At 41.7% G+C, this 20,247-nt stretch overlaps 3 protein-coding genes across 6 annotated transcripts; 2 read left to right on the top strand and 1 right to left on the bottom strand.

Moving 5' to 3' along the window:
• Positions 1–29: 29 nt before the first annotated feature.
• LOC118416060 (meiosis expressed gene 1 protein homolog) lies at positions 30–3,425 on the top strand. Of its 2 annotated transcripts, none has more exons than XM_035821113.1 (3): positions 30–208; positions 1,123–1,283; positions 2,288–3,425. In XM_035821113.1, the coding sequence occupies exons 2-3, from the start codon at positions 1,137–1,139 to the stop codon at positions 2,411–2,413; spliced, it is 273 nt and encodes a 90-aa protein (XP_035677006.1). In that variant the 5' UTR covers positions 30–208; positions 1,123–1,136; the 3' UTR covers positions 2,414–3,425. The 2 variants fall into 2 exon arrangements, with proteins under 2 accessions (XP_035677006.1, XP_035677007.1); XM_035821114.1 differs by having other exon boundaries at positions 65–226.
• Positions 3,426–4,326: 901 nt separating this feature from the next.
• On the bottom strand, positions 4,327–6,774 carry LOC118416059 (transmembrane protein 115-like). Its single transcript, XM_035821112.1, has 2 exons — positions 5,801–6,774; positions 4,327–5,056 (listed from the first exon to the last, which is right to left on the bottom strand). Exons 1-2 carry the CDS (start codon positions 6,670–6,672, stop codon positions 4,762–4,764), a joined length of 1,167 nt encoding a protein of 388 aa, XP_035677005.1. The 5' UTR covers positions 6,673–6,774; the 3' UTR covers positions 4,327–4,761.
• Positions 6,775–6,841: 67 nt separating this feature from the next.
• On the top strand, positions 6,842–17,640 carry LOC118416056 (nucleolar protein dao-5-like). Of its 3 annotated transcripts, XM_035821110.1 has the most exons (9): positions 6,859–6,874; positions 6,992–7,107; positions 7,818–7,881; positions 8,398–8,535; positions 9,278–11,004; positions 14,909–15,085; positions 16,077–16,235; positions 16,782–16,885; positions 17,323–17,640. In XM_035821110.1, the coding sequence occupies exons 4-9, from the start codon at positions 8,438–8,440 to the stop codon at positions 17,395–17,397; spliced, it is 2,340 nt and encodes a 779-aa protein (XP_035677003.1). In that variant the 5' UTR covers positions 6,859–6,874; positions 6,992–7,107; positions 7,818–7,881; positions 8,398–8,437; the 3' UTR covers positions 17,398–17,640. The 3 variants fall into 3 exon arrangements, with proteins under 3 accessions (XP_035677002.1, XP_035677001.1, XP_035677003.1); XM_035821109.1 differs by having other exon boundaries at positions 6,842–7,107; positions 16,086–16,235; XM_035821108.1 differs by having other exon boundaries at positions 6,842–7,107.
• The last annotated feature ends 2,607 nt before the right edge of the window (positions 17,641–20,247 follow it).

Genomic DNA, 20,247 nt, shown 5'->3' with positions numbered 1-20,247 from the left:
ATTTCTCGCGAGAATTTACGATAGTATATCAAATGGTTAGAGCGCATGCGTGCATATTTAATGAGTGTTTATTTTTAAACAGCGCCAGGCAACAGGGAAACACAAGTATACAAGGAGACGTTTCTGCACAGCTTCATTCATTTGAGCCATCCTACCGTTGACAAGGGACGCTTGAAGAGATCTTCTGAAGTCACGACGTCGAGAAAAGGTTCGTGTCGATATTTTGGTGCGCGGATCAAACTTTCGTCGTGTTTTTAGGGTTTATTTTTCAAAGAGAAGTTGGTTCGGCCATGTTTTATGTTTTTTTTTCTGGTTTCATGCCGTGTATTGAGAAAGATATTTCGTGAGACCGAATCATCAACCTTTAATAGCGAACTGTCTTTCGAAGACAAAGGAAGTATGAAATATTTATTTCACATTAAAGAAGCGGTTTCTGTCCTAAAGGGCTCTAGTCTTGAAGGTCCACTACCGGGCTATGAAACAGGTTGTTGTTGTCGCCATGGAAACTCTTGAATATCTCAATACTGACGTAACGTTTAGTACGACTCACTGCATTTTGTAATATATTGTGGTACTTCTGGCGTAACCATACGCCATTCTTATTGCACGAGTACTGAACAAGTGCTGGTCGAATCAGAAGGATACACTTGCCCTAATGGTAGTCAACCACCTGTTAGATCGCTTGTTAGGTTGCTTTTTTTGAAAGTACAGAATGGTTGTGCTTAGTGAATATAAAACTTAGTAATGTCTAGAAAAATATTCTACAAAACGTATTGGCTATGGTATTAGATCAAATAATACTGACTGTTTGAAAAACTTTGAATACCTTTTGAATATGATGTTATAGATCTACTCATAGCTCCAAATAACATAAAGTACAACAGACAAAAAATTCTGTGTCCAACACATTAGGTTTTCCCAAAATAGTCTGTCTACTGCCTTTCTCCTAGAGCAATGCCCCAGGACAGACTACTGAAAACTGAAAAATTATGCAGTTGGGTCAGAGAAAACCATGATTTACCAACACATTTTGTGTCCAGTTTGGATATCTTTCTTTGAACAACGCTCCACCATCTTTGGGACAAAATCTTATACATACTGTCCGTTTCTTTCCTCCCCCAGTCTGTTATATCACAATGGCAGCAGCAGTGACAGCCTCCATGCAGCCCAAGTCCATGACTCGGGCCAAGAAGTGGGACGAGGTGGTAGAAAACGCATACCGGTTCCAGCTGGCTGGGTACCGGGACGAGGAAGAGTACCGCAGTGTCAAAAAAGTTGACAGCGTAAGTTGACTTTACTTGCCTAAATCAACATGTACTAGAAGTCTAGTACGGAACATATCATTTGCGCTTTTTGCAACTGCTTTGTATATAATGATTTAAAGTTTGGTCAAAAACTCCTTTTTTTTGAAACGGTCAAAAATTAATGCTACTGTGGATGTCTAAAGGAAGTTTACGTTTTTCATGAGTTAGAGTTTAAACTTGGGCTTCTTTGGACATAGTTTTTATTTTACAACCAAACTCTTGTTTTGAGAACATTAGAAATTGAAGTACATTGGTTTTGTCTTGAAAACTTTGAATGAAAATGATTGAGATAATATACAATCACTCAGTTTGTGTTCTAAGGATCTGGTAGATTTAAACTTGTTTATGTCGGTTTAGCCAAAGCTTAGCGACCCTCCCACTCTACCTGACGTGGTGGTGTCAAGTTACAATGACATCACCACAGGAAGTACCAATGATGTCACCATTGTTTGTTGTTGTTTGGAGTTGACCAACACCAGCAACTACTGCCATGCAATAGTTGCATTTCCATTCCTTCTATCAGTGCTTCATTTCCATCATGATTCTATTGGTGAATTTCATTTTAAAAGTATCTACTTTTAACATGAAAAATTAAATTTGCAAATTGCAACTGTCCATCAAGTACATCTTTCAAATCCCTGTGGTGATTTCAATTAAATTAAGGTTTTATTTTTAAAATTCCTTGATTAAATACTGCCCAGGAAAATCTGGTCTTTGTGTGTGAACAGGTTGTCACTGTAGACAGGCTTCAGTGGCAAGAATTATGAGGGACCACCACAAAGTGGTCACACCTGTTGGCCATGTGGTCACTTGTACAGGTTATGCAGTATCGTAATTGTTATCTGTGTGTAGACAGGCTTAACCAATCTGTCTCCCAGTGTTAAGTTTGGACACAGTTGAAAACATGCAAAAGCTTATTCTAGTTTGGCCACAGTGCACAACATTCAGTGTTTTTAAATGGTTTTATCCCTTTTGTGTTACAGGCTGAGAAATGGGATAATGGATTTGTCAAGAAGCTTCAACGCAAGGACGGGTGCTTTTATTACTACAACAAGGCACGGGAGTGCTCTGATAAGGACGTTCCCAAGACCAAGCTCTACAACTACTAGGAACTTAGATATTGAGAGCGTTTCACGGACAATGTTGTTGAAAGGCTGGTCCTTTGTCTGACTGGGAGCCTTCCGCAGTTTTTTTTATTGCACGCGCTGTCGTCACCGAAAACCTCTGCACTTGTGGGCATCTGAAGAAGCCATGTGTTTGCCTCTTGTTGACAAACTGTTGTCTTTTTCTGTAACTACACTTTTGTTATGTTGACCACTTAAATATGCCTGGGGAACAGCCACTGGGATATGGCTTAGGCATTGAAATGGCCACTTCAGAGGACTGTTTATAGGCTATGTCTGATGGATGTTATACCATGTTAGTGCTAGCGATTGGCACTGAGTGTAATAACCTGTGCAGGAATTGTATCTGTGGTCTCTTCTCAATCCTTTTTTGTTCAGTTCAGTATTAAAAATGTCTCAGTGTTTGTGGACTGCAAGAATGTAAGGAATTACCCAAAAAGTGTTTGTATATGTACTGGAAGTTACTGATAATAGAAAGGAGCTGTGATACTATATTGTAAGGAAAAGCTAGAGTGATATGTTTGGAAAGAAGAAAAAAAGCAGCATGATTTTTGTTTGTGGTAAAATCTTAACCAATGGTTATAATAAGTGCTTTGTACATTGTGGAATTCTATGCACGAAATTGTTGGAGATCCGTGATTGTGGATAATACTCATAAAGAAAAGATGTTTAAGAAATAACACCTATTTATTGGGAATCAAAGAATGTACAGGCAATACTATTAATTTGATAACCAAAGAGCTTTCCCTGTACTATGCAATGAATCTAAGCATCTATGCAACCTTTCTCCAATCTGTCCTCAAAAGAAGAAGAATTAAGTGTATGCTTTTGAATTCTCCTATGTACATGTTCACTTTAAAGCAAAAATTCTATTTTGTATATCTTGTGATATGCTGAATGATTATCCTATAGACTATGCACTTTTGTTGTCTTTTGAAAGTTGTATAATTCTGAGAACTCGACGTGTCTTAGGAATAAACTTGTTCCAGAAAGTAAAGTGGTCTGAGCAGCTTACTCTCTGTACATTCATATAATTGCATTACACATGAACTTCAAATATTTCCTTTAGACATACAGAAAATACAGCTATTTCTACATAATGCAACTCAGCTGCATTAAGCCTGGAAAAAATGTTTTGTTTCCAGGTTTTGCAAGCGACACTAGTCCTTTTTTTAGGTCAACTGCTGGCAAGGACAAAATCGTTTTCCAATGTGTTCTCATTTCTGCAATAGAAGAAGTGACGTGAACAGACCCACCAAACCATCTATGTTGACACCCTGCATCATTGTAACTATTTGTGAGATCATTCTGGCCAAGTTTTGCCAACACTTTTGTCAGAACTAGGGCTGGGTATCGGTACACCGTACCGGTACAAAACCGTTTTTTCTTATTGGACCGGTCCAGAAAAACCGGACCTGAAAAAATTAGGCGGACCAGATGTTGGACCGATTAGAAAATTAACAGATTGTTTCATCAGGCATTCACACGTTTTGGCGCTTGCAGGTGGAAGAAAATAACAAGAGTGAAGTACAGTAGAGTTTATAGTAATTTCTACCACGTTTTACAGCCAATCACACAGGCGCAGTTAGCGTTGTAGGATTTTAAAACGCCAGTGTAAGTCTAATACTCCACCAAACAGATTTCATTGTAGTGAAATGGACCATTGGTATGAGTCATACTGAATCAGGTTCAGGTCCGGACCTGGACCTGAATTTTCTGTACCGGTACCCACCCCTAGTCAGAACTGTTATTGGAAACACAACATTAATCTCCATAGGCCATCACAATGGGGTATGACCATGTGAACTTGCAGATGAATGCAGCTCTAAATCAAATTACAAGTACCTCATTCAAAAATTTCATTTGCACTGACTGCTTTGTAAGAGATAAAAATTCAGCTGTAGTTACCAGTGTATGTAATGAACTGAAACCTTTTTTTCAGAAAACAAGTTGGTACAATTCACAAGAGGAATACAAGACAAGCAACCCTTCAAATAAAGGAATGATGAACACTACTACAAAGTACACAGAATGTCATAAAAAAAGAAAGGATATATATCTGCATGACTTTTTCACATATATTAACTTATGGCCACCACCTCACTTTGGCATAACAAAAAGAGTTGCAACCCTTTGATACCGGCAGCCTTAGTTTCCTCTAACAAGTCTTTCATTTACCAGGACTGTCTTACAACAACAGATTATACTCTGTGAAATGGTTATCCATTTCTATTGCTTCTTCCCAAATATACATAATACAACTGTTGTTCAGTTTTTATTTCACATACATTCACAAATATAGCATTACTCGGGCATACAGATGTCCATTTGCCTTAACTTGGGCCTTCCCCTGGTGGTGATTTGTTTCCACCATTTTTAAAATTGGTGGGACCGTTGGGCATATTGGCGGGGCTGTTTGCAGGCTCCGGACTAGCAGCTCGTGCGGGGGTAACTTGTGGGGAAGAGCCCGGACTTCTGTGAGGCGTGGGGACCTTTTTCTTGTCTGCCTCTACATCTACAACTACGCTGTCGGGAGCAACTTCTTCCATGGCAGGCCAATCCCCTTCCTCTTCTTCTGGCTGTTGCACCTTGCTCAGGCGTTCATTCAGGGCTTGCAGGGCTTTTTTCCTGTGTAGTAAGAAAAAAGGAAAATAGTACATGTAATCAAACTCCATGGCAATGCTAGCTGTAAACGACCAATTACAAATTTACTAGGCAAGGCTTAAGACTGGTTAGATGTTGGTTTGCTCTTGAAATACTGCAAGAAGAATGGGATAGTAGAAACAAGGTAAGACAATAAAGAAGCGGGGAAAATTCTCGAAGAAATCTTGGCACTGTGCTTGACAGTGGGCAAGCCATTCAGAACTGGAAGGTGTGTTATGGAATGAATTGTGCTGTGGTGCCTGTTGATTTGGTGTGTTTCCTGCAATAATTTTTTCCCAGGCTGATACCAAACATGTATATTTGCGAAGAAAAAAATGTGCTCATTGAGTAAGCTGTAACAAGTATCCTCCCCAGATAGGGCGTGGCACGTTCAGTCGGTTCTGATTTTGTTGATAAATACTAGAAGGAGTTTGTCTCTACTGGAAAGTGGTTGAAACTGATTAATGGCAGCAAGGTGGCAAAATATATAATGTGAAGGCCCCTAACTTGTAAATATTTGTCTAGACCATGCTTGATACCATTATGATGTTCAGAGCAATCAGAGGTGTTTATGTCTCGGGCACCTTCAACTTTTACATATTACCCTCAATGCAGCTTGCTGTGCATGAACAGTCTACATCATGAGCCAGCTTATTCAAAAAGTGTACCAGAGCCCCAGCAAACACCTTGAACTGAGACCAACATGACCTCTCACCCTTCACCTCTCACCTTCTTCTCTCAGCATCAGCAGGGTCGGTGCCGGGTAGACTGATGGTGATGGAGGATGGCGCTCCCACGTCGTACCTCTTCACCGTTTTCTTACACACCTTGATCTTCACCAGTCCGCTGTACACCGTGTTCGCTAGTATGGCGATCGGAGCCTGCACGGGTTCGGGGAAGAAGGTGGCGAAGGTGAAAACGTCGCCCATGTCTCCCTTCCCCTGGTTCCCGTGCTGCTGGTAGAAGCGCAGGTAGATCCAGCTGGACAGGATCCCCATGCCGGTCATAACGGGGTAGGTCCCGGTCGTGAGGGTGGCCACTTTCAGCAGGATGGACCCGACCAGTAGCAGGAGTGGTATGTGTTTCACACGCAGGTCCACAGATGGTACTAGCACCTGGTCCGGTCTCGTCTGCTTCAAAGCTACGCAGACGCCGGCCGCGAACCCAGTCAAACCGTATATGTGTACCTCAAAGATGTAGGAGTCATCTGACGTGGCCATGTACACGAAAAGGTAGAAGAACGCAGAGAATATGCCAGTTACTATGGTAACGAGAGTCAGGAAGATGAGGAGTTCTAGAGCACCCCATATGGGTTCCAGTAGTTTTCCCGCCACAACCACGGCCGTTATACTGATGGCGACGTGCAGTATCTGCGTCTCCAGTAAGCCATGAGTCAGTAGAGTCCAGACCCTGAAGGTGGAGGGGATGAGAAACCCAGGGTTTATGCTTAACGGTTCGACAAGTTCGACTCCCAGGGAAACCAGGTAACTGAGACAGACGACAGCGCACACGGCCTTCACGACAACACTGGTGTTCGTCAGCGTGGTGACGAAATGCTGCCGTGCCACCGGCAGATAACGGTTCACAAGTGCATTAGACATGCTGCTTTCCTCAGGAACTCCGGAAAAACTCAAGTGTGACGCGGAGAATCGAAGATTAGCGTCTGAACATCAAAATCTCAGACACTTGTCGGCCATCTTGGTGAAGTCGTGGCCATAATGACGTCACTAGGTTAGCCTACTTAGCAGACGCCGCGAGGGGTAGCTTTTATGGCGTATGATGAGACAACTTTTCTTCCCGACGGTAAATGAGTTCCATTGTGCTCAATTTATTGTGTGTAATCTCAGCACTGAATTTTCTTTCCATCGGAAAGGTGTTTTACACCATCAGAAAAAAGGTACAAATTATAATCCCCCTCAGGACCCTGATCCCCCTCAGAAATGTAACCTACTTGGAGCCTGCTAATGAGGCTAACTGCGGCCTCGTTCTGAAGTTCGATCCCATCGTTCCAGAACAAGTATGGCGGAAGGTGGAAGGTTGGTGCGCTTTAGTTCTGCAATTTTCTGCATAAATCGTCAAATCTGTGCTTCTTAATCAGTATTATACCTTCTTAGCGATTTCCCGGGTGTTCACAGAAGCGATATAACGTGCTTAAACAGACCTGTGCATCGTAACCATCAGACATTTGGCCGGTAAAGGGTATCAGATTTCGTCCACAAGAATCAAGAGTTGTTTTTATTTCCCGCGCGCGGGAGGGGCGTTAGATGCTACAACGTTAAAGCAACGTACGAGCTCCCACTGAAAGATCTTTGGCTAACGTACAGAATAGCAAGATATCAAGGGGTCAGTGCTATGAAATTATGATTTATAATGGACATCTTGAACACTTAGCAATATCTTATACCGTTGAGTTTTATAATTATTTTACAGCCCACGCCCCCCTCCCCCATATTCTGTGATGATGCCAGATAATTTACGTCTAATACAGAAGTCCTGATGCAACATACTATATCAAGTTATTATAGAGGTGGATTGCATAGTTAGATTGTGTTAACTGTTATTTATAAAATAGATTAGTTCTTAAAATTGTTAGATTCTAGTATAATTAGCAGTAGCTTAAACTGTGTGTAATAACAATTTACAAGTCTCCATACATTGCACGATTTGCACCTGTTATAATTGTCACACAATAAAAGTTTTGTTCCATAGATTTACAAATGGGTTATTTACTGATCTTTTCCTCCAGGTTACCAACAGTCCTGTGACTACCTGAATAAAACCTTCTGCCATAACTTATTAATCCTTGACAGGTAAGACTAAGATATGATTTAGGTCATAGATTAATTGGTAGTACGGCTGCTATGGCTTGGCACTTAGATACAAAGGTCCTATATTTTAAAGAGTTCTACGAGATAAGGCCAAGGTAAAAATATGCTTCTGGTTGCCAAGCCAACGGTAGCTGACCTTAGCCTCTTTTTTATTTGTCGACCACTGGCAAGGGATACAGAGTTGATCTTTGAGTGATAACATTGTAAAATCATGTTCAAACAACTGTAAATAGTTTCATCAGGTTAGTAGATTAATTGGACAGTCATTACTGAAGAATTAAAGAAGGTTTCGTAATGGAGAAGACTTTATTCTAACAAGTTCTCCACCAAACTAGAACACACAGATTCTTAGTTCAAATCACTTGATTAACCATGCAGTATAGGATGACTACAGGGCAATTGTGGCCTGAAAACTATGTCACTGACGCATAATGTCACATTGTGTCAAAGAATTTTTGTAATTTGTTGTTTGGATAATGTGTCTTTCCTTGTGTGCAGGCAACACATAGCATCAGGAACAACCACTTCACAAGCAAACATGGCGTCCGAGACCCCCCTCCCCAAGGGATGGACCAAGAAGGTTGTTCTACGTCAGTCTGGCGCCTCGGCTGGCAAAACCGACACTTACTTTTACAGGTAAACATGCTATAGTTGCTGTCAATTTTGTTTTGTTTTCGCAGTGACCTTTCCACTGCAAATATGCATGTAAGAATGTATTTCTACTTTGATCATTGTTTCAACTGCAAAGTTCAAATACATGTACCACTAAGACCTCCTGTTCCCCTTTATCATAAGATAAAGCCGCAATGAAAGTATATGCATTTACAGTTGAGTATCATAGTTGTCAATCAGTTTTACTGTACAGTGAGTCATCCCATACTGGCTGGTCACATGCATAATCTGATTAGAGGGTTATGGATTTTCAAGGTTCAATGGGCGAGGAAAACAGTGCTAAAATGTTGATTTTTCAAAACTTGCTTCAAATTCTTTGGCAAGGGCAACAAGGGTAAATTTATGTTCAATCTACACAGAAAGGATGAAAAACAGGAACTCATGATCGTGAGGTCTATTGAATTAAATGGCACAAATTGTTCTATACTGTAGAGTTGTTGCATTGTAATATCGACTAAGTATTGGCATCTGGCAGATATAGTTGGTAGAACAGTTTCTTTATTGAATTGGACCCAAGTCTGTGTACTAGTATTACTACAAGAAAGAAGAAAAGAGTTGTGTGACAGGTTTTTGGACTTACCCTTGGTAGATCAATAAGTATATGGGGTTCTGAATTAGTATGATTATTATAGTGAAGATACTTTAATTCCAGAAATGAATTATCTTCTTCATTAAAAATAAAATGCTCCGTTTTCCTTTTCAACAGTCCTGAAGGGAAGAAGTTTCGGTCACGAACAGAGATCGCAAAGTACTGCAAGGACAAAGGACTGAAGATAGACACTGATTCCTTCACGTTTGGTGGGAAGGTGACATCTTCGGCAAAGAAAGCAGCAAAGGAGACGCCTAGGGGCAGAGGCCGACCGCCAAGAGCAGCTGCAGCAAAGAAAGAAAAGGAACAAAAAGCATCTGGGAAGTTGGTGGTTAAGATGCAGTTTTCTACACCGAAGAAAAGGTCCAAGAGTTCTGGCAGCTCTTCCAAGGAGCCAGCTGCAAAGAAGGCAAGGGGGCGCGGGCGGCCACCAAAAGCCAAGCAGGACGTAAAGGTCAAGTTCCCGATGGGTCCTAAGGCAGCCCAGAGTCCAAAAAAGGGTGCTAAGTCAAAGACCCCAGCAAAGAAGGAAAGAAAGGCACCAGCAGTGAAGAAACCAGCCAAACCTGCGAAAGAGAAGAAGGCGAAACCTGCAGCAAAGAAGGCGGCAAGAGCTCCTCCCAAAACAAAGTCACCAGCAAAAGACCCACCGACTACTGCACCAAAACCACTCAAGAAACGGAAAGCTCCTGAAGAAACAGAGGCAGCTTCCCCATCCAAGAAAGCGAAGAAGCCAGAGCCTGAGGCGACCGCGGGATCTCCTGCCAAGCCCCAAACAGGTGAGTCCAGCCAACCTACTGAAGCAGATGTAGTTGTACTTGCAGATGATATGTCCAAGCAGTCCCCGAAGGTGGCAGATAAGTCAGAAGAGACTTACGAGCCAGAAATCATCTCCATTTCTGAGGGAGCTTCAGGAGACGACAGAGAGATGTCCCCTCCGCGGGAGGGCATGAGTCCGGAGGAGATGATGCCCTCGGAGAGTGAAGAAGACGAAGACGGGGGTTTTGTCATCATCGATGTGAAGGATTGTGAAGAAGAGCCAGAAGTGGTGGCAGAAGTACCAGCTGCAGCTCAACCATCGGAACCACCCAGGTCCGGAAACATAGAGACACTTGTGTTCAGACCGCTCAACACTCCAGAAAAGAGCCAGGAGGCACCAACACCACCACAGCAAGCTGCTGGGCCGGCGACTGCTGGTCCGGTTCAACAGGAGAACGCAGCTGTGATCACACCACCGCCGGAGCCTGCCAGGGAAGCCAGCAACTCTGAGTCTCGCGGTTCATCCGAGTCGGGAAGCACCACTTATCTCCCGGAGATCATCGAGTGTCAGGCTCCGGCGACCGGTCAGGCACAGACTCTCCTTCCGCCTGCCAACACCGTAGGCCGCCTGCCGCTGTCCAGAACCCAGAGTTGGGGTTCAAACATCCCAGAGCCGTCCGTCTCGCCGCTTCCGAGGAGCATCTCGCCTCTCACCGATAGGTCAGACAACGAGCCGGTCAGCGCGTTCGAGCCTGTATTCCCGCAGGCCCCAGGAGCGGTCACCACTACCAGAGTGTTGGGAGACCGCAGTGGGAATATATTCGAACGTCTGGCGCCACCTCCCGCTGATGGAAGTGTCTCTGCCTCCGCCGCATCTGAAGAATATCGCCGAAGCGCTTTCCAGCCCGTTGTTCCGCCGAGCTTGGGGCGGCAGGCGACCAACCACTGCACGATTCCTCCTCCAACCGGCGGTGGGAGTGCGTTTCAACCGGTGCTTCCCTCGGCTCCTGGGGCGACCACCAATGGAGAGGGGGCGGGGGCCAGGGGGAGGGAGGTAGCGCCAGTAACAAATAGCGACAGCAGAGGTGAGGTGAGCTCTGGGGAGAAGAGTGAAGTTAGCCCTGCGCAACCATTAATGCCCCCATCTTTCAGTTCATAAAAAGACAACTGTAGGCAAGTTCATCCTGTTAAGTAGGTACTGTAGAAATTGCTGTTAGAAAGAACAATTAGATTCAAGCATTTGATCGTTTTAATGAAATCAATTTGCTGTGGATTTGACATTTTTAAAAAAATCAATTGACTTATTGAAAATTTGATTTGATGTATCGGTGGACAACAAGGGTACAAAATGGTTGTTGTGGATAGGTCTTTTGTCAAAAGATATAAATTTCAAGTTTGTTTTGGATGACACTTCTTGGCAGGTAAAAAGACTGAGGGAGTCTCCACATACATTTTCGCATCATGATGCTGCACTCTCTACAAGGAAAAATACATGTATATTGAGAGTTGAGGGAGGGGGGCAGGTTCCTCTGGCTGATTAGCTATATTGTTCAGAATGCAGGTGGGTTTACCTAAGGGTTTGCAGCAGTCCCTGCTACTGATGTCATCTTGTTACAGAAAGCAGTTTAACTTTAAGGCATACTCAAGAATGGAGTAAAACAACCTGAAAACCCTTGCTGTAAAATGCTACTTAAGATGGACATAGCAGTTCATTGCAACTGCTGCAATGTTTCAGAAGACCCTTAAATGACTGTTTAAAATTCGAAATCATAGTGAAGAAGGAAGATGAAATGACACGTAGGCAGGCTTCAACAGACAATTGCAGATGATGAACTTAATAGTGAGTAACAGGAAGCTGTATTTTATACCTACACCTTTGTGTAGTTTGTAGTCTGTGACAGGAGAACATCTTCTTTGACAAACAAATTTAAGGAAATGTTGATGGATATGCATAAAAAAGCTTGTAACTACAGCTGTGTTTTATTTATATTTCATGTGCGAAAGCATTAAAAGCTGACATCAGGGACTTTTCAAAGAAGGAGTTTCAGGGTTGGACAAGTCCTTTGGCCCAATTGCCCTTGTCATTTAGGCTGCACAAATTTTCTTTGGTCCACTAGCCTGACTAAATTATGTGTTGCTAAAAGTTTGTTACAGAATTTTAAGTGCTTCTATAATGGAAAGATAAAGGAACTATCTTGCTGTCTATATAAAAGCATATGTCATTTAAATTTCTGGCTACTGAAATTTTGGTTTGGACAAGTGGAATGGACCATGTGCACACCAGATCCAATAGGGCCAGTGAATTTTTGAAAACTTGTCTAACCCTGGGTTGATGGGGCTGACTGTAGTGTGGTCTTTTCAGATTGATGGATATTGGGAGCTTTGAGGCCTCATTCAATCCTCTTTAAACATTCTGAGCTATTTTATGATTGTGTGCAGGTAAAATTTATGATTGAATGAAACTTCTACCTGCCAACCTGAATTTAATGAAATGATACAAAATTTGTAGAAGGCAAAGGCTGGAAGAAGAGTTGATTTGACTATCAGTTACCATGGAAACACCAATGGTAGCCTTAATCTGCTAGTCTGTCAAAAATGTCCTGTCAACAAAAATATCTGCTTGAAACTGCAATTGATGTAAATGCTCTTGTAAAATGCAGCAGAGGAAACGAACTTGACAAAGAAAATGGTTCGCTCTGATAAACAGTTCTTTACCAGCCAGTGCTGTTAACACTCGAGTTGTCAAATTTCAGAATGAATAAGGTAATTAATGGTTTGAACTGCATACGTGCCTGTAACTTATAAACGGTTCTTCTCTAAACCATTCTTAATAAATGTACTTGTCCAGATGTTTTTATGTCCTCAACTTTGAAACATTACACTCCATATTGATGATGATGACTCCATATTACCCACAATACATCATTATGCGTATGTGCGGTTCAAACCATTAACTGCCTTGTTGACATAGTTCACATAACTCAAGATTGTTTGTCTTTGTGGGCTGTAGCCAAGACAACGTACAACCGTTCAGTTTGATTTATATTTGTCAAAAATGGCTTGAGCTGTAAGTTCAGAGTGCAAGTTAAATTCTGTACAGATTTCTCTTTGGAAGCTTTGCTGTGACTCCTGAATCATTGAAACATTCCTGGTCAAAATTTGCATTTTTCTCACTATTTTGTATGTTTGTAACAGTAGAGATATCACCATGTATGTTGCACTATCTTAGAAGAAATGTAATTTAAACAATAAGTGTGTATTTGTAGTGAAGTGGTTGAAGATGACTGCTAAATGGCTCTGATGGGCGTGAGGTTGTGTTACAGCATTTGAAAACTTGACAGTTGAACTGAATGAATTTGAATCTGATTGGATTGAAACTGTATTTGTAGTATGAATTATACTAGCAAAGAATGTATAGGCAAGTATTTTATCTGTACATAGTCCAGAAATCCTCTATATAACCTGACAATACTGCACCAGTCTTTAGCCTGTGAGTGAGAGAAACTTTAGGTGCTGGAATGAAATAAATATTTCTGTAGCCCTACATGTGGATTGGGTTTGTTTGTGCTTTCTCATTTGATGCTCTTTCTGGCAGTAAAAAGCTTGGAAGCCTTCAAAGGGAAGTTACTGAACAAGTTTTCCAATACCATATAATGCTATGCAAGTGATATAGGAACAATTTAGATATGATTAACCAAATCGTGCCTTTCGCTTTCACTTTATTTGTTTTACCAGGAGCGTAGTCAGGTCAAAGCTAAACCTGCTCCTTAGGCAGTCCTGGTCTACCAAATTTAGGAGTCCATGGAAGGTCTCAATTAGGGTCACATGAGGAATAGCAGATCTTGAAGTTTTGTAATACAGTCAAACCTGCATTAGCGGCCACCTTTGCATACCGGCCACCTGGCTATAGTGGCCACTTTTTGTCAGTCTTTTGGATTCGTAATGATTAAGAAATAGGCGTAGCGGCCACCTGTCCAACGCGGCCACGGCCACACGATTTCAGGTCCCGTTGACACAGAAACACTGCCTATTGCAGCCATACTGCAGCTTTATGTCACCCTGCACCGAGTTTGAAATAGTAGTTTGCGAGGATTTGGAGTTCCTGACAGGGTCATTTTGGCGGTAGCAGAAGGTATGCATGCCTTGAGCATTGAAGTGCAAGTCTTTGTCGATGAATTTACCGATCGAGACAATGTTACTTGGTGAGAAAGATTAGTGGGAACTGAAAGCATGTGTAGTTTTCTCATGGTCAATTGATCAACATTTTCTCTATAGTGGCCACCTGTCTATAGTGGACATATTTCTCCAGTCCCTTGAGCGGTCACTATAGACAGGTTTAACTGTATTGTAGTCAGTCAAAAGATCCAGCTTTGTCAAGGACATGACCATCCTAAGATGAGAGGATATGTTATGATAGGTTTTTTTTATTGCAAATTTCTATGCTATTTGTGTGCTGCACCTGCAGCCACTGCAGTGTGAAGAATATTTTTCCAAAAGTGACTGAGTTAGTATTCCCCTCATCAGGAGTTATGGATGTATAATCTCATAGTATCAAAAGCTGCCAGAGGAGCGAAGCCAGCCTATGAGTGTGTTTGGCTACCGGGCAAATGTACACCTCTTGGCTGACTACACTCCTCGGCCAATTTGGTACTATCTTATGCTATCGTAGGATCTAGGGAATTTTTGTGAGCTGATGTTGAAGCTTACAGAAGACAAACAAGTCAGCATGCTTTACAAGATATGTAGGTAGAAATCACAACAGGAGGGGAGCATGCATTTCCTGAGATGATAGGAAAAATCAGGCTTGGGTAAACCCTGGACTAAGTTAGAGTTTGCTTCCTAAGCAACAATTTACACAGGACCAAGAGTCAACCTGCTAATGAATTTAAGGTCACAGATCTAGGATCAGTAAAAAAAAAGGCATGTTTTTACAAAGGAAAGAAATCCAAGTAGATAAAATTCACAACCCCAAACCATGGTACCTTTCAGAGCCCGAAGTCAGTCCATATTTCAGCGGAGACGCAGGTAACCTTCCCCCGCTCAAGGAGAAGTTTGCCGCCAACAAGTGGACGCCTCCGCGGTCGCCCTTCAACCTCGTACAGGAGCACCTTTTCCATGACCCCTGGAAACTCTTGGTGGCGACAATTTTTCTCAACCGGACAACAGGTTGGTGTTCTTCCTGTTAGAAATACATAACCACTTACCCTTAAGGTGCACTCTCACTGCACTTGCGTCAAGCTTGCATCACTGCGGGGTTCGAAAGATAACAAATTTCAGAGACAAGGAACAAATTTTCTTTTTGTGTATTTTGTCAACATCTAAGCCATAATTTAACGTATTATACAATATTTAGATTATACAAAATTGGAGAAAATAACAAAACAGTGATGCAGTGAACAATTCCTGCAGTGACGCAAGTGCAGTGAGAGGACACCTTTAGGGATGGGGAATAAAATGCTACCTTTGGATTGGGAAAGTCACAAGATTTCATGTGCCCCTTATGTTTGTTTTCATTATATTTAGCCAGGGTGGCACATCTCAGTGTCATTGAAATGCTTTTCAATGGGGTCCTGGAGGATGCATGTACGTGAAACACATAACACAAATACATACATGACATGAAACTAATCATATGTACAAGAACATACACAAAACGTGGCAGACAAGGCCATAATCCATACCCATTGCCCATATCCCAGTCCAGGCCTATTTTTCGTTATATAAATGTTGTGACTGCAAGGTTCGTAGCCATTTTCATTATCTGAGGAACCTCACTTAACCGCTGGTTGAGCTTGCATCTCCCACATTCTAGGTGAAGTTGTGGCATCTGCGTACTATTGGACACTTCAACTATGGTTGATGGGGTAGTTTTGTGACTCAGATGCCATGTGAAATATTTTGAGATATTCTGGCAATTGTTGGTTGACTGACATAAACTATATCATCAGCCCTTCATTTTAAAAAGCTATACAAGAAATACAGATGTTTTGTGCGTCATGGGAAAGAGCATGCTTTCTTATACAGTATCTGTGTTTATTTTGATATATTTAAATTGTTACAGTGATATTTGCGTGTAATACTACAGAGACCTGGTCCAAAATGAATCTTAATGTATGAAATAAGAGATGTATTATGTAAAGATCTAACACGTGGGCAGTGCTTCAAGGTGAAAAAGCCATTCCGTTGATGTGGGAGTTCTTCCGACGCTGGCCGTCCCCGGAAGTGACGCGCGACGCTGACTGGAAACCGATCTGTGAGCTCCTGCAGCCGCTGGGACTGTACGAGAAACGGGCCAAGACCCTCATCAGGTTTTCAGGTAGGACAGGGCGGTGTAATAATACTAGTATGGGCCTGCATGCTAAATTCAGGAAGGAAGTAAGTGCAAATTACATTTCACAAAAAACATGATAGATTATGCTCAATTTGCGGTTGGTTCTTTCGTAAGGCATGCAAGCTCCAAAGCATGATATTTATTTATATTAAAGGAAACCTCATGTCTCTAAATATCTATCTTTTCTTTTTACATCTCCCTGCGAAATTGTAATGAAAATGCGTTTTGTAAATCTACCGTATTTACAGATCTGAATTGTTGCTCCTACCGTGAAATATAACCACTGCAAAAGTACATTCATGTTTGTTTGGTGACTTCAATAAGATAGTAACTGCCCCAGGTGTGGCCATAGGACTGTAGGTTTCAAACCACTCACACTGGGAAGGACTACTTAGGTTTGATCCACAAGTGTGGCAATTCTCAAACATGGCATCTGCATTTAAGTCTTATCTGCGGGATGGCCCAAACCAAAGCTAGGTACACAGATGACTGTTTCTGAGTACAGGACCTGTTGTTTTCTCTTCTGTACAGATGAGTTCCTGACCAAAGACTGGGCCTACCCCGATGAGCTGTATGGTATTGGCAAGTACGGCAATGACTCCTACCGCATCTTCTGTGTCAATGAGTGGAGGCAGGTGAGTACAATGTTATGTCTTACACACTTTTTTTACAATGTTTTTTTATTCAGGTTGGGAATCAAACCTTTGACTTTCAGGAATGCAGCAGTAAGTGAAAATACTGCTAGGGGGCCAAAGCCGCCATTTTTTTTTAGGACCCCAATAAACTACCCACATACCAAAATTCATTCAAATCCATCACAGGATCTTGAGTTATAGGTGCAAACACACCAACATAATAATACCCTTGTTGGAGATAAACTTTGTTCCCAGGGGTAACAGACAAGCCTTACTTGGATACATGTTTGAAGGTATCAATCAAATAGGATCCCCTATTAAACAAAGAAAAGCAGATTATACATATTAAAAATGCTCAAAAATAGCAGAAAACAGCTTAAAAAGAAGAGATTTTGTAGAAGACAGACCTCATCCCCCTGTGATGTTTAATCCTGCAGGTGATGCCAAGTGACCACAAGCTGAACGACTATCACAACTGGCTACTGGAGAACCATAAGGAACTGGGCATCTAACAGGACTATCACCATGTTCTTACATACTAGCAAGGAGTTTTTAGATAGAATTTGGGCATAGATGCAAATATCAAGGTGCTGGAGGGCGGAAACAAAAGATACTGTGGAATCTGGTGGATCTGAGCAAAAACAGGCAGCGGGGTGATAGTCCAGTCTTTTGCTCTGTAACCTCCTTGCCTGCAGTGGGCCAATATATTGTCTGATTTGGTGCATGGCTAACATGAAGGAGTTAAAGTGTTTGAGCAAGCCAAACCTAGCCTCACGAGCAGACCTTATAAGTGGCTGTGGTTTTCTATGCCTTTTTGTATCACTTGCACGTTCTTGTATGGCCAATTTACACCTTGGTACACCAAGTCAGTAACCTTTTAGACGTGTGGTCAATACCAATTACTGTGCCTTTTAGACTACCTTAGATGTAGATAGAAGACAGTTGCCATGTTCCAAAGGCATTGTGTTAGACAGAGAAACAATTCTTTGCTGAAGTATAGAATTAAAGTAACTTCTAGGTGGCAGGCACTACTACATTAATTAGAGTTCAAGTGTAGTGTAGAGTTTCTATTTCTAGACTTTTCTATGTTTTTATGGATTTTAGTATTTCTGATATATGTTGATCACAGCCTTTTTGTAGTATGTCTGTCTCATGTTTCATTTTTAGTATGTTACAACTGAAGAGTATTTTACAACATTATGACATTTAGATGGTTATTACCGTGGTTTCCGATAAAGCACAAAAAGGGTACATTATCCCATTCGAGCTGGTGTTGGTATATTGAGTGACGACACTATGCAATGCTACAAATGTGTAACACTGTTATTGTAACTTCTGGTGCAAGAAAAAACTTTTTATTATCTCTATCAAAGTCTAGATTAATCATGTTTAACAATAGATGGAGAAAAATTCTTTGTCAGGGAACTGCTAAATGATAGTTGAACAATAGAAACATAGGCAACCTGCATCTTATATGGATGTAGTTGTAGGTGGAACATTCTGTACATATGCAAAGATATGAAAAATCGTACTATATGCAACTAAATCATTGCAAACCAGCAAATTCTGCATGACTACTTTAGATAGAAATTAACTTTTACAGTATGGGAAACAAACTTTATTATCTTTATTCCAAATCAAGAAATAACTTGCAGATTCTATCATTTGTCATTAATAACACCACGAGATACCTTACTTATAACACATGGTGATTTTAAAATCCTTTATGTGAAACTTATGATCATTTGATCATTTACTTGGAAAATAAACTTTTTATCAGGTGGACAAACTGATTATCTTGATTTTATGGCCGGGCATCAGTATACTATTGTATACCAAAGTATATAACAGTGCAGGTAATTGTAGATAGATTGCAAGATATTGACTGTGTGAGCGCATGCGTGCATGTATATAGGTGTGTGTACCTGGTGCGCGCGTTCGTGTCTGTAGGTTCTTCCATTATTAAAGGGGCATTCCACTCCAGAAGGGAGTGTTATTTTCCAATAGATAATATATCAATTAATACGTGATCAGCCGACCTTTGGTGGGATTCCACTTGTGGCGAATTACGCAACGTGTGTTTGTAAAACAATATGACACTCACTAAACCCATGCAGACCCTACGCATGTATTCCCTATACGTGAAGACATTTACTTCATCGTGAATATTTTAGACAAAAATGAGGGGCGCTTAGCAAAACCAAGAAGGCCAGTTGTTCACAAGATATCAAAGAACACATAACATGACGTGTTTTTCTAAGCTCCCCTGAAATAAGCTTTGTAACCAAACTTAAGTCAGGCGTTAGCAGGCACATGTATTTAGCCATAGGCTGAGATTGATTGATTTAATTAGAGGGTGCTTGTGGAGTTTTGTAGAAGAATGAATGCTTTTTGATGCGCGTGGGGCTAATGGGTACTTTATAGTATGATGTTACGTAGCATACATTTGTCACTTCCTACAATTAATATCTATCGGAAAATAACAGTGTCGTCTCGAGTGGATCCGGAATGCCCCTTTAAAGATGGTGTCCACACTTTCACGTGCATCCCTTTGTGCAGACGTTTCTGATTAAGTGAACGTGACCTTTTCAACAACAACAACAAAAAACGGATGACGAACTTTTTTGAAAAGAAAAAACAAGGAGGTTAAAGTAACAGCTACATTTGGTTCTTGTCTTTCTGAACGGCGGTAAATATTGGCCTCCACCAGGCCTACCTACGGGGGTACGGGGATTGTAGAATTCAGAAAAAAATTGGGCAGGGGAGTCAGTCAACGCTTAGGTTAATGTTTCCCCTTCGGATCTGAACTCCAAAGCTACGGTCTTTGTAGAGAAAAATGAGCGGATCAGTTTTATTGCCTTTCATCATACCGAAATACCACAGACTGGCTGCGCGGCCGGCCAACTCCTCTGGTAGAAAAACTTTCCTGGCAAATTATTCTCCCTATAATAGCCAGCGTAGTAAGTCTGATAGAGACTAGGTAAATACAGCCTGGGAACAAGTTACTAGTAATCTCTTGTGAAGTGCTCGAAACACTAGAATATGTATATGTCAATATCTGCCTTGGCCAACTATTACGATGTTCGCACCTGAGGCTGAGGATTTTCTGAGACAATAAGGGCCGTTAGCTAGGCGAGAAAGTGACCAAGCCCCGGGTTTGAAAGACCAAGGACGTTATAACGTCCTTGGAAAGACGTTTCTGATTCGGCTTTGGTCCGAATTGCGCCGGTGTTCGTCAGGGATGTAGCCCCGGCCGGGTTCCGAAGCCACATAGTTGTCCCGGTGGACTGCCGGATACCGAGGTACCCCTCGGTGTACCTCACGGTAGATCACGGCGTCTATTTCTGCCGGTCCCGGTTATT

This window comes from Branchiostoma floridae, chromosome 5 (assembly GCF_000003815.2).
Source record: "Branchiostoma floridae strain S238N-H82 chromosome 5, Bfl_VNyyK, whole genome shotgun sequence".
Classification (NCBI taxonomy): domain Eukaryota; kingdom Metazoa; phylum Chordata; class Leptocardii; order Amphioxiformes; family Branchiostomatidae; genus Branchiostoma; species Branchiostoma floridae.
This window is presented reverse-complemented; position numbering and strand designations above follow the sequence as displayed.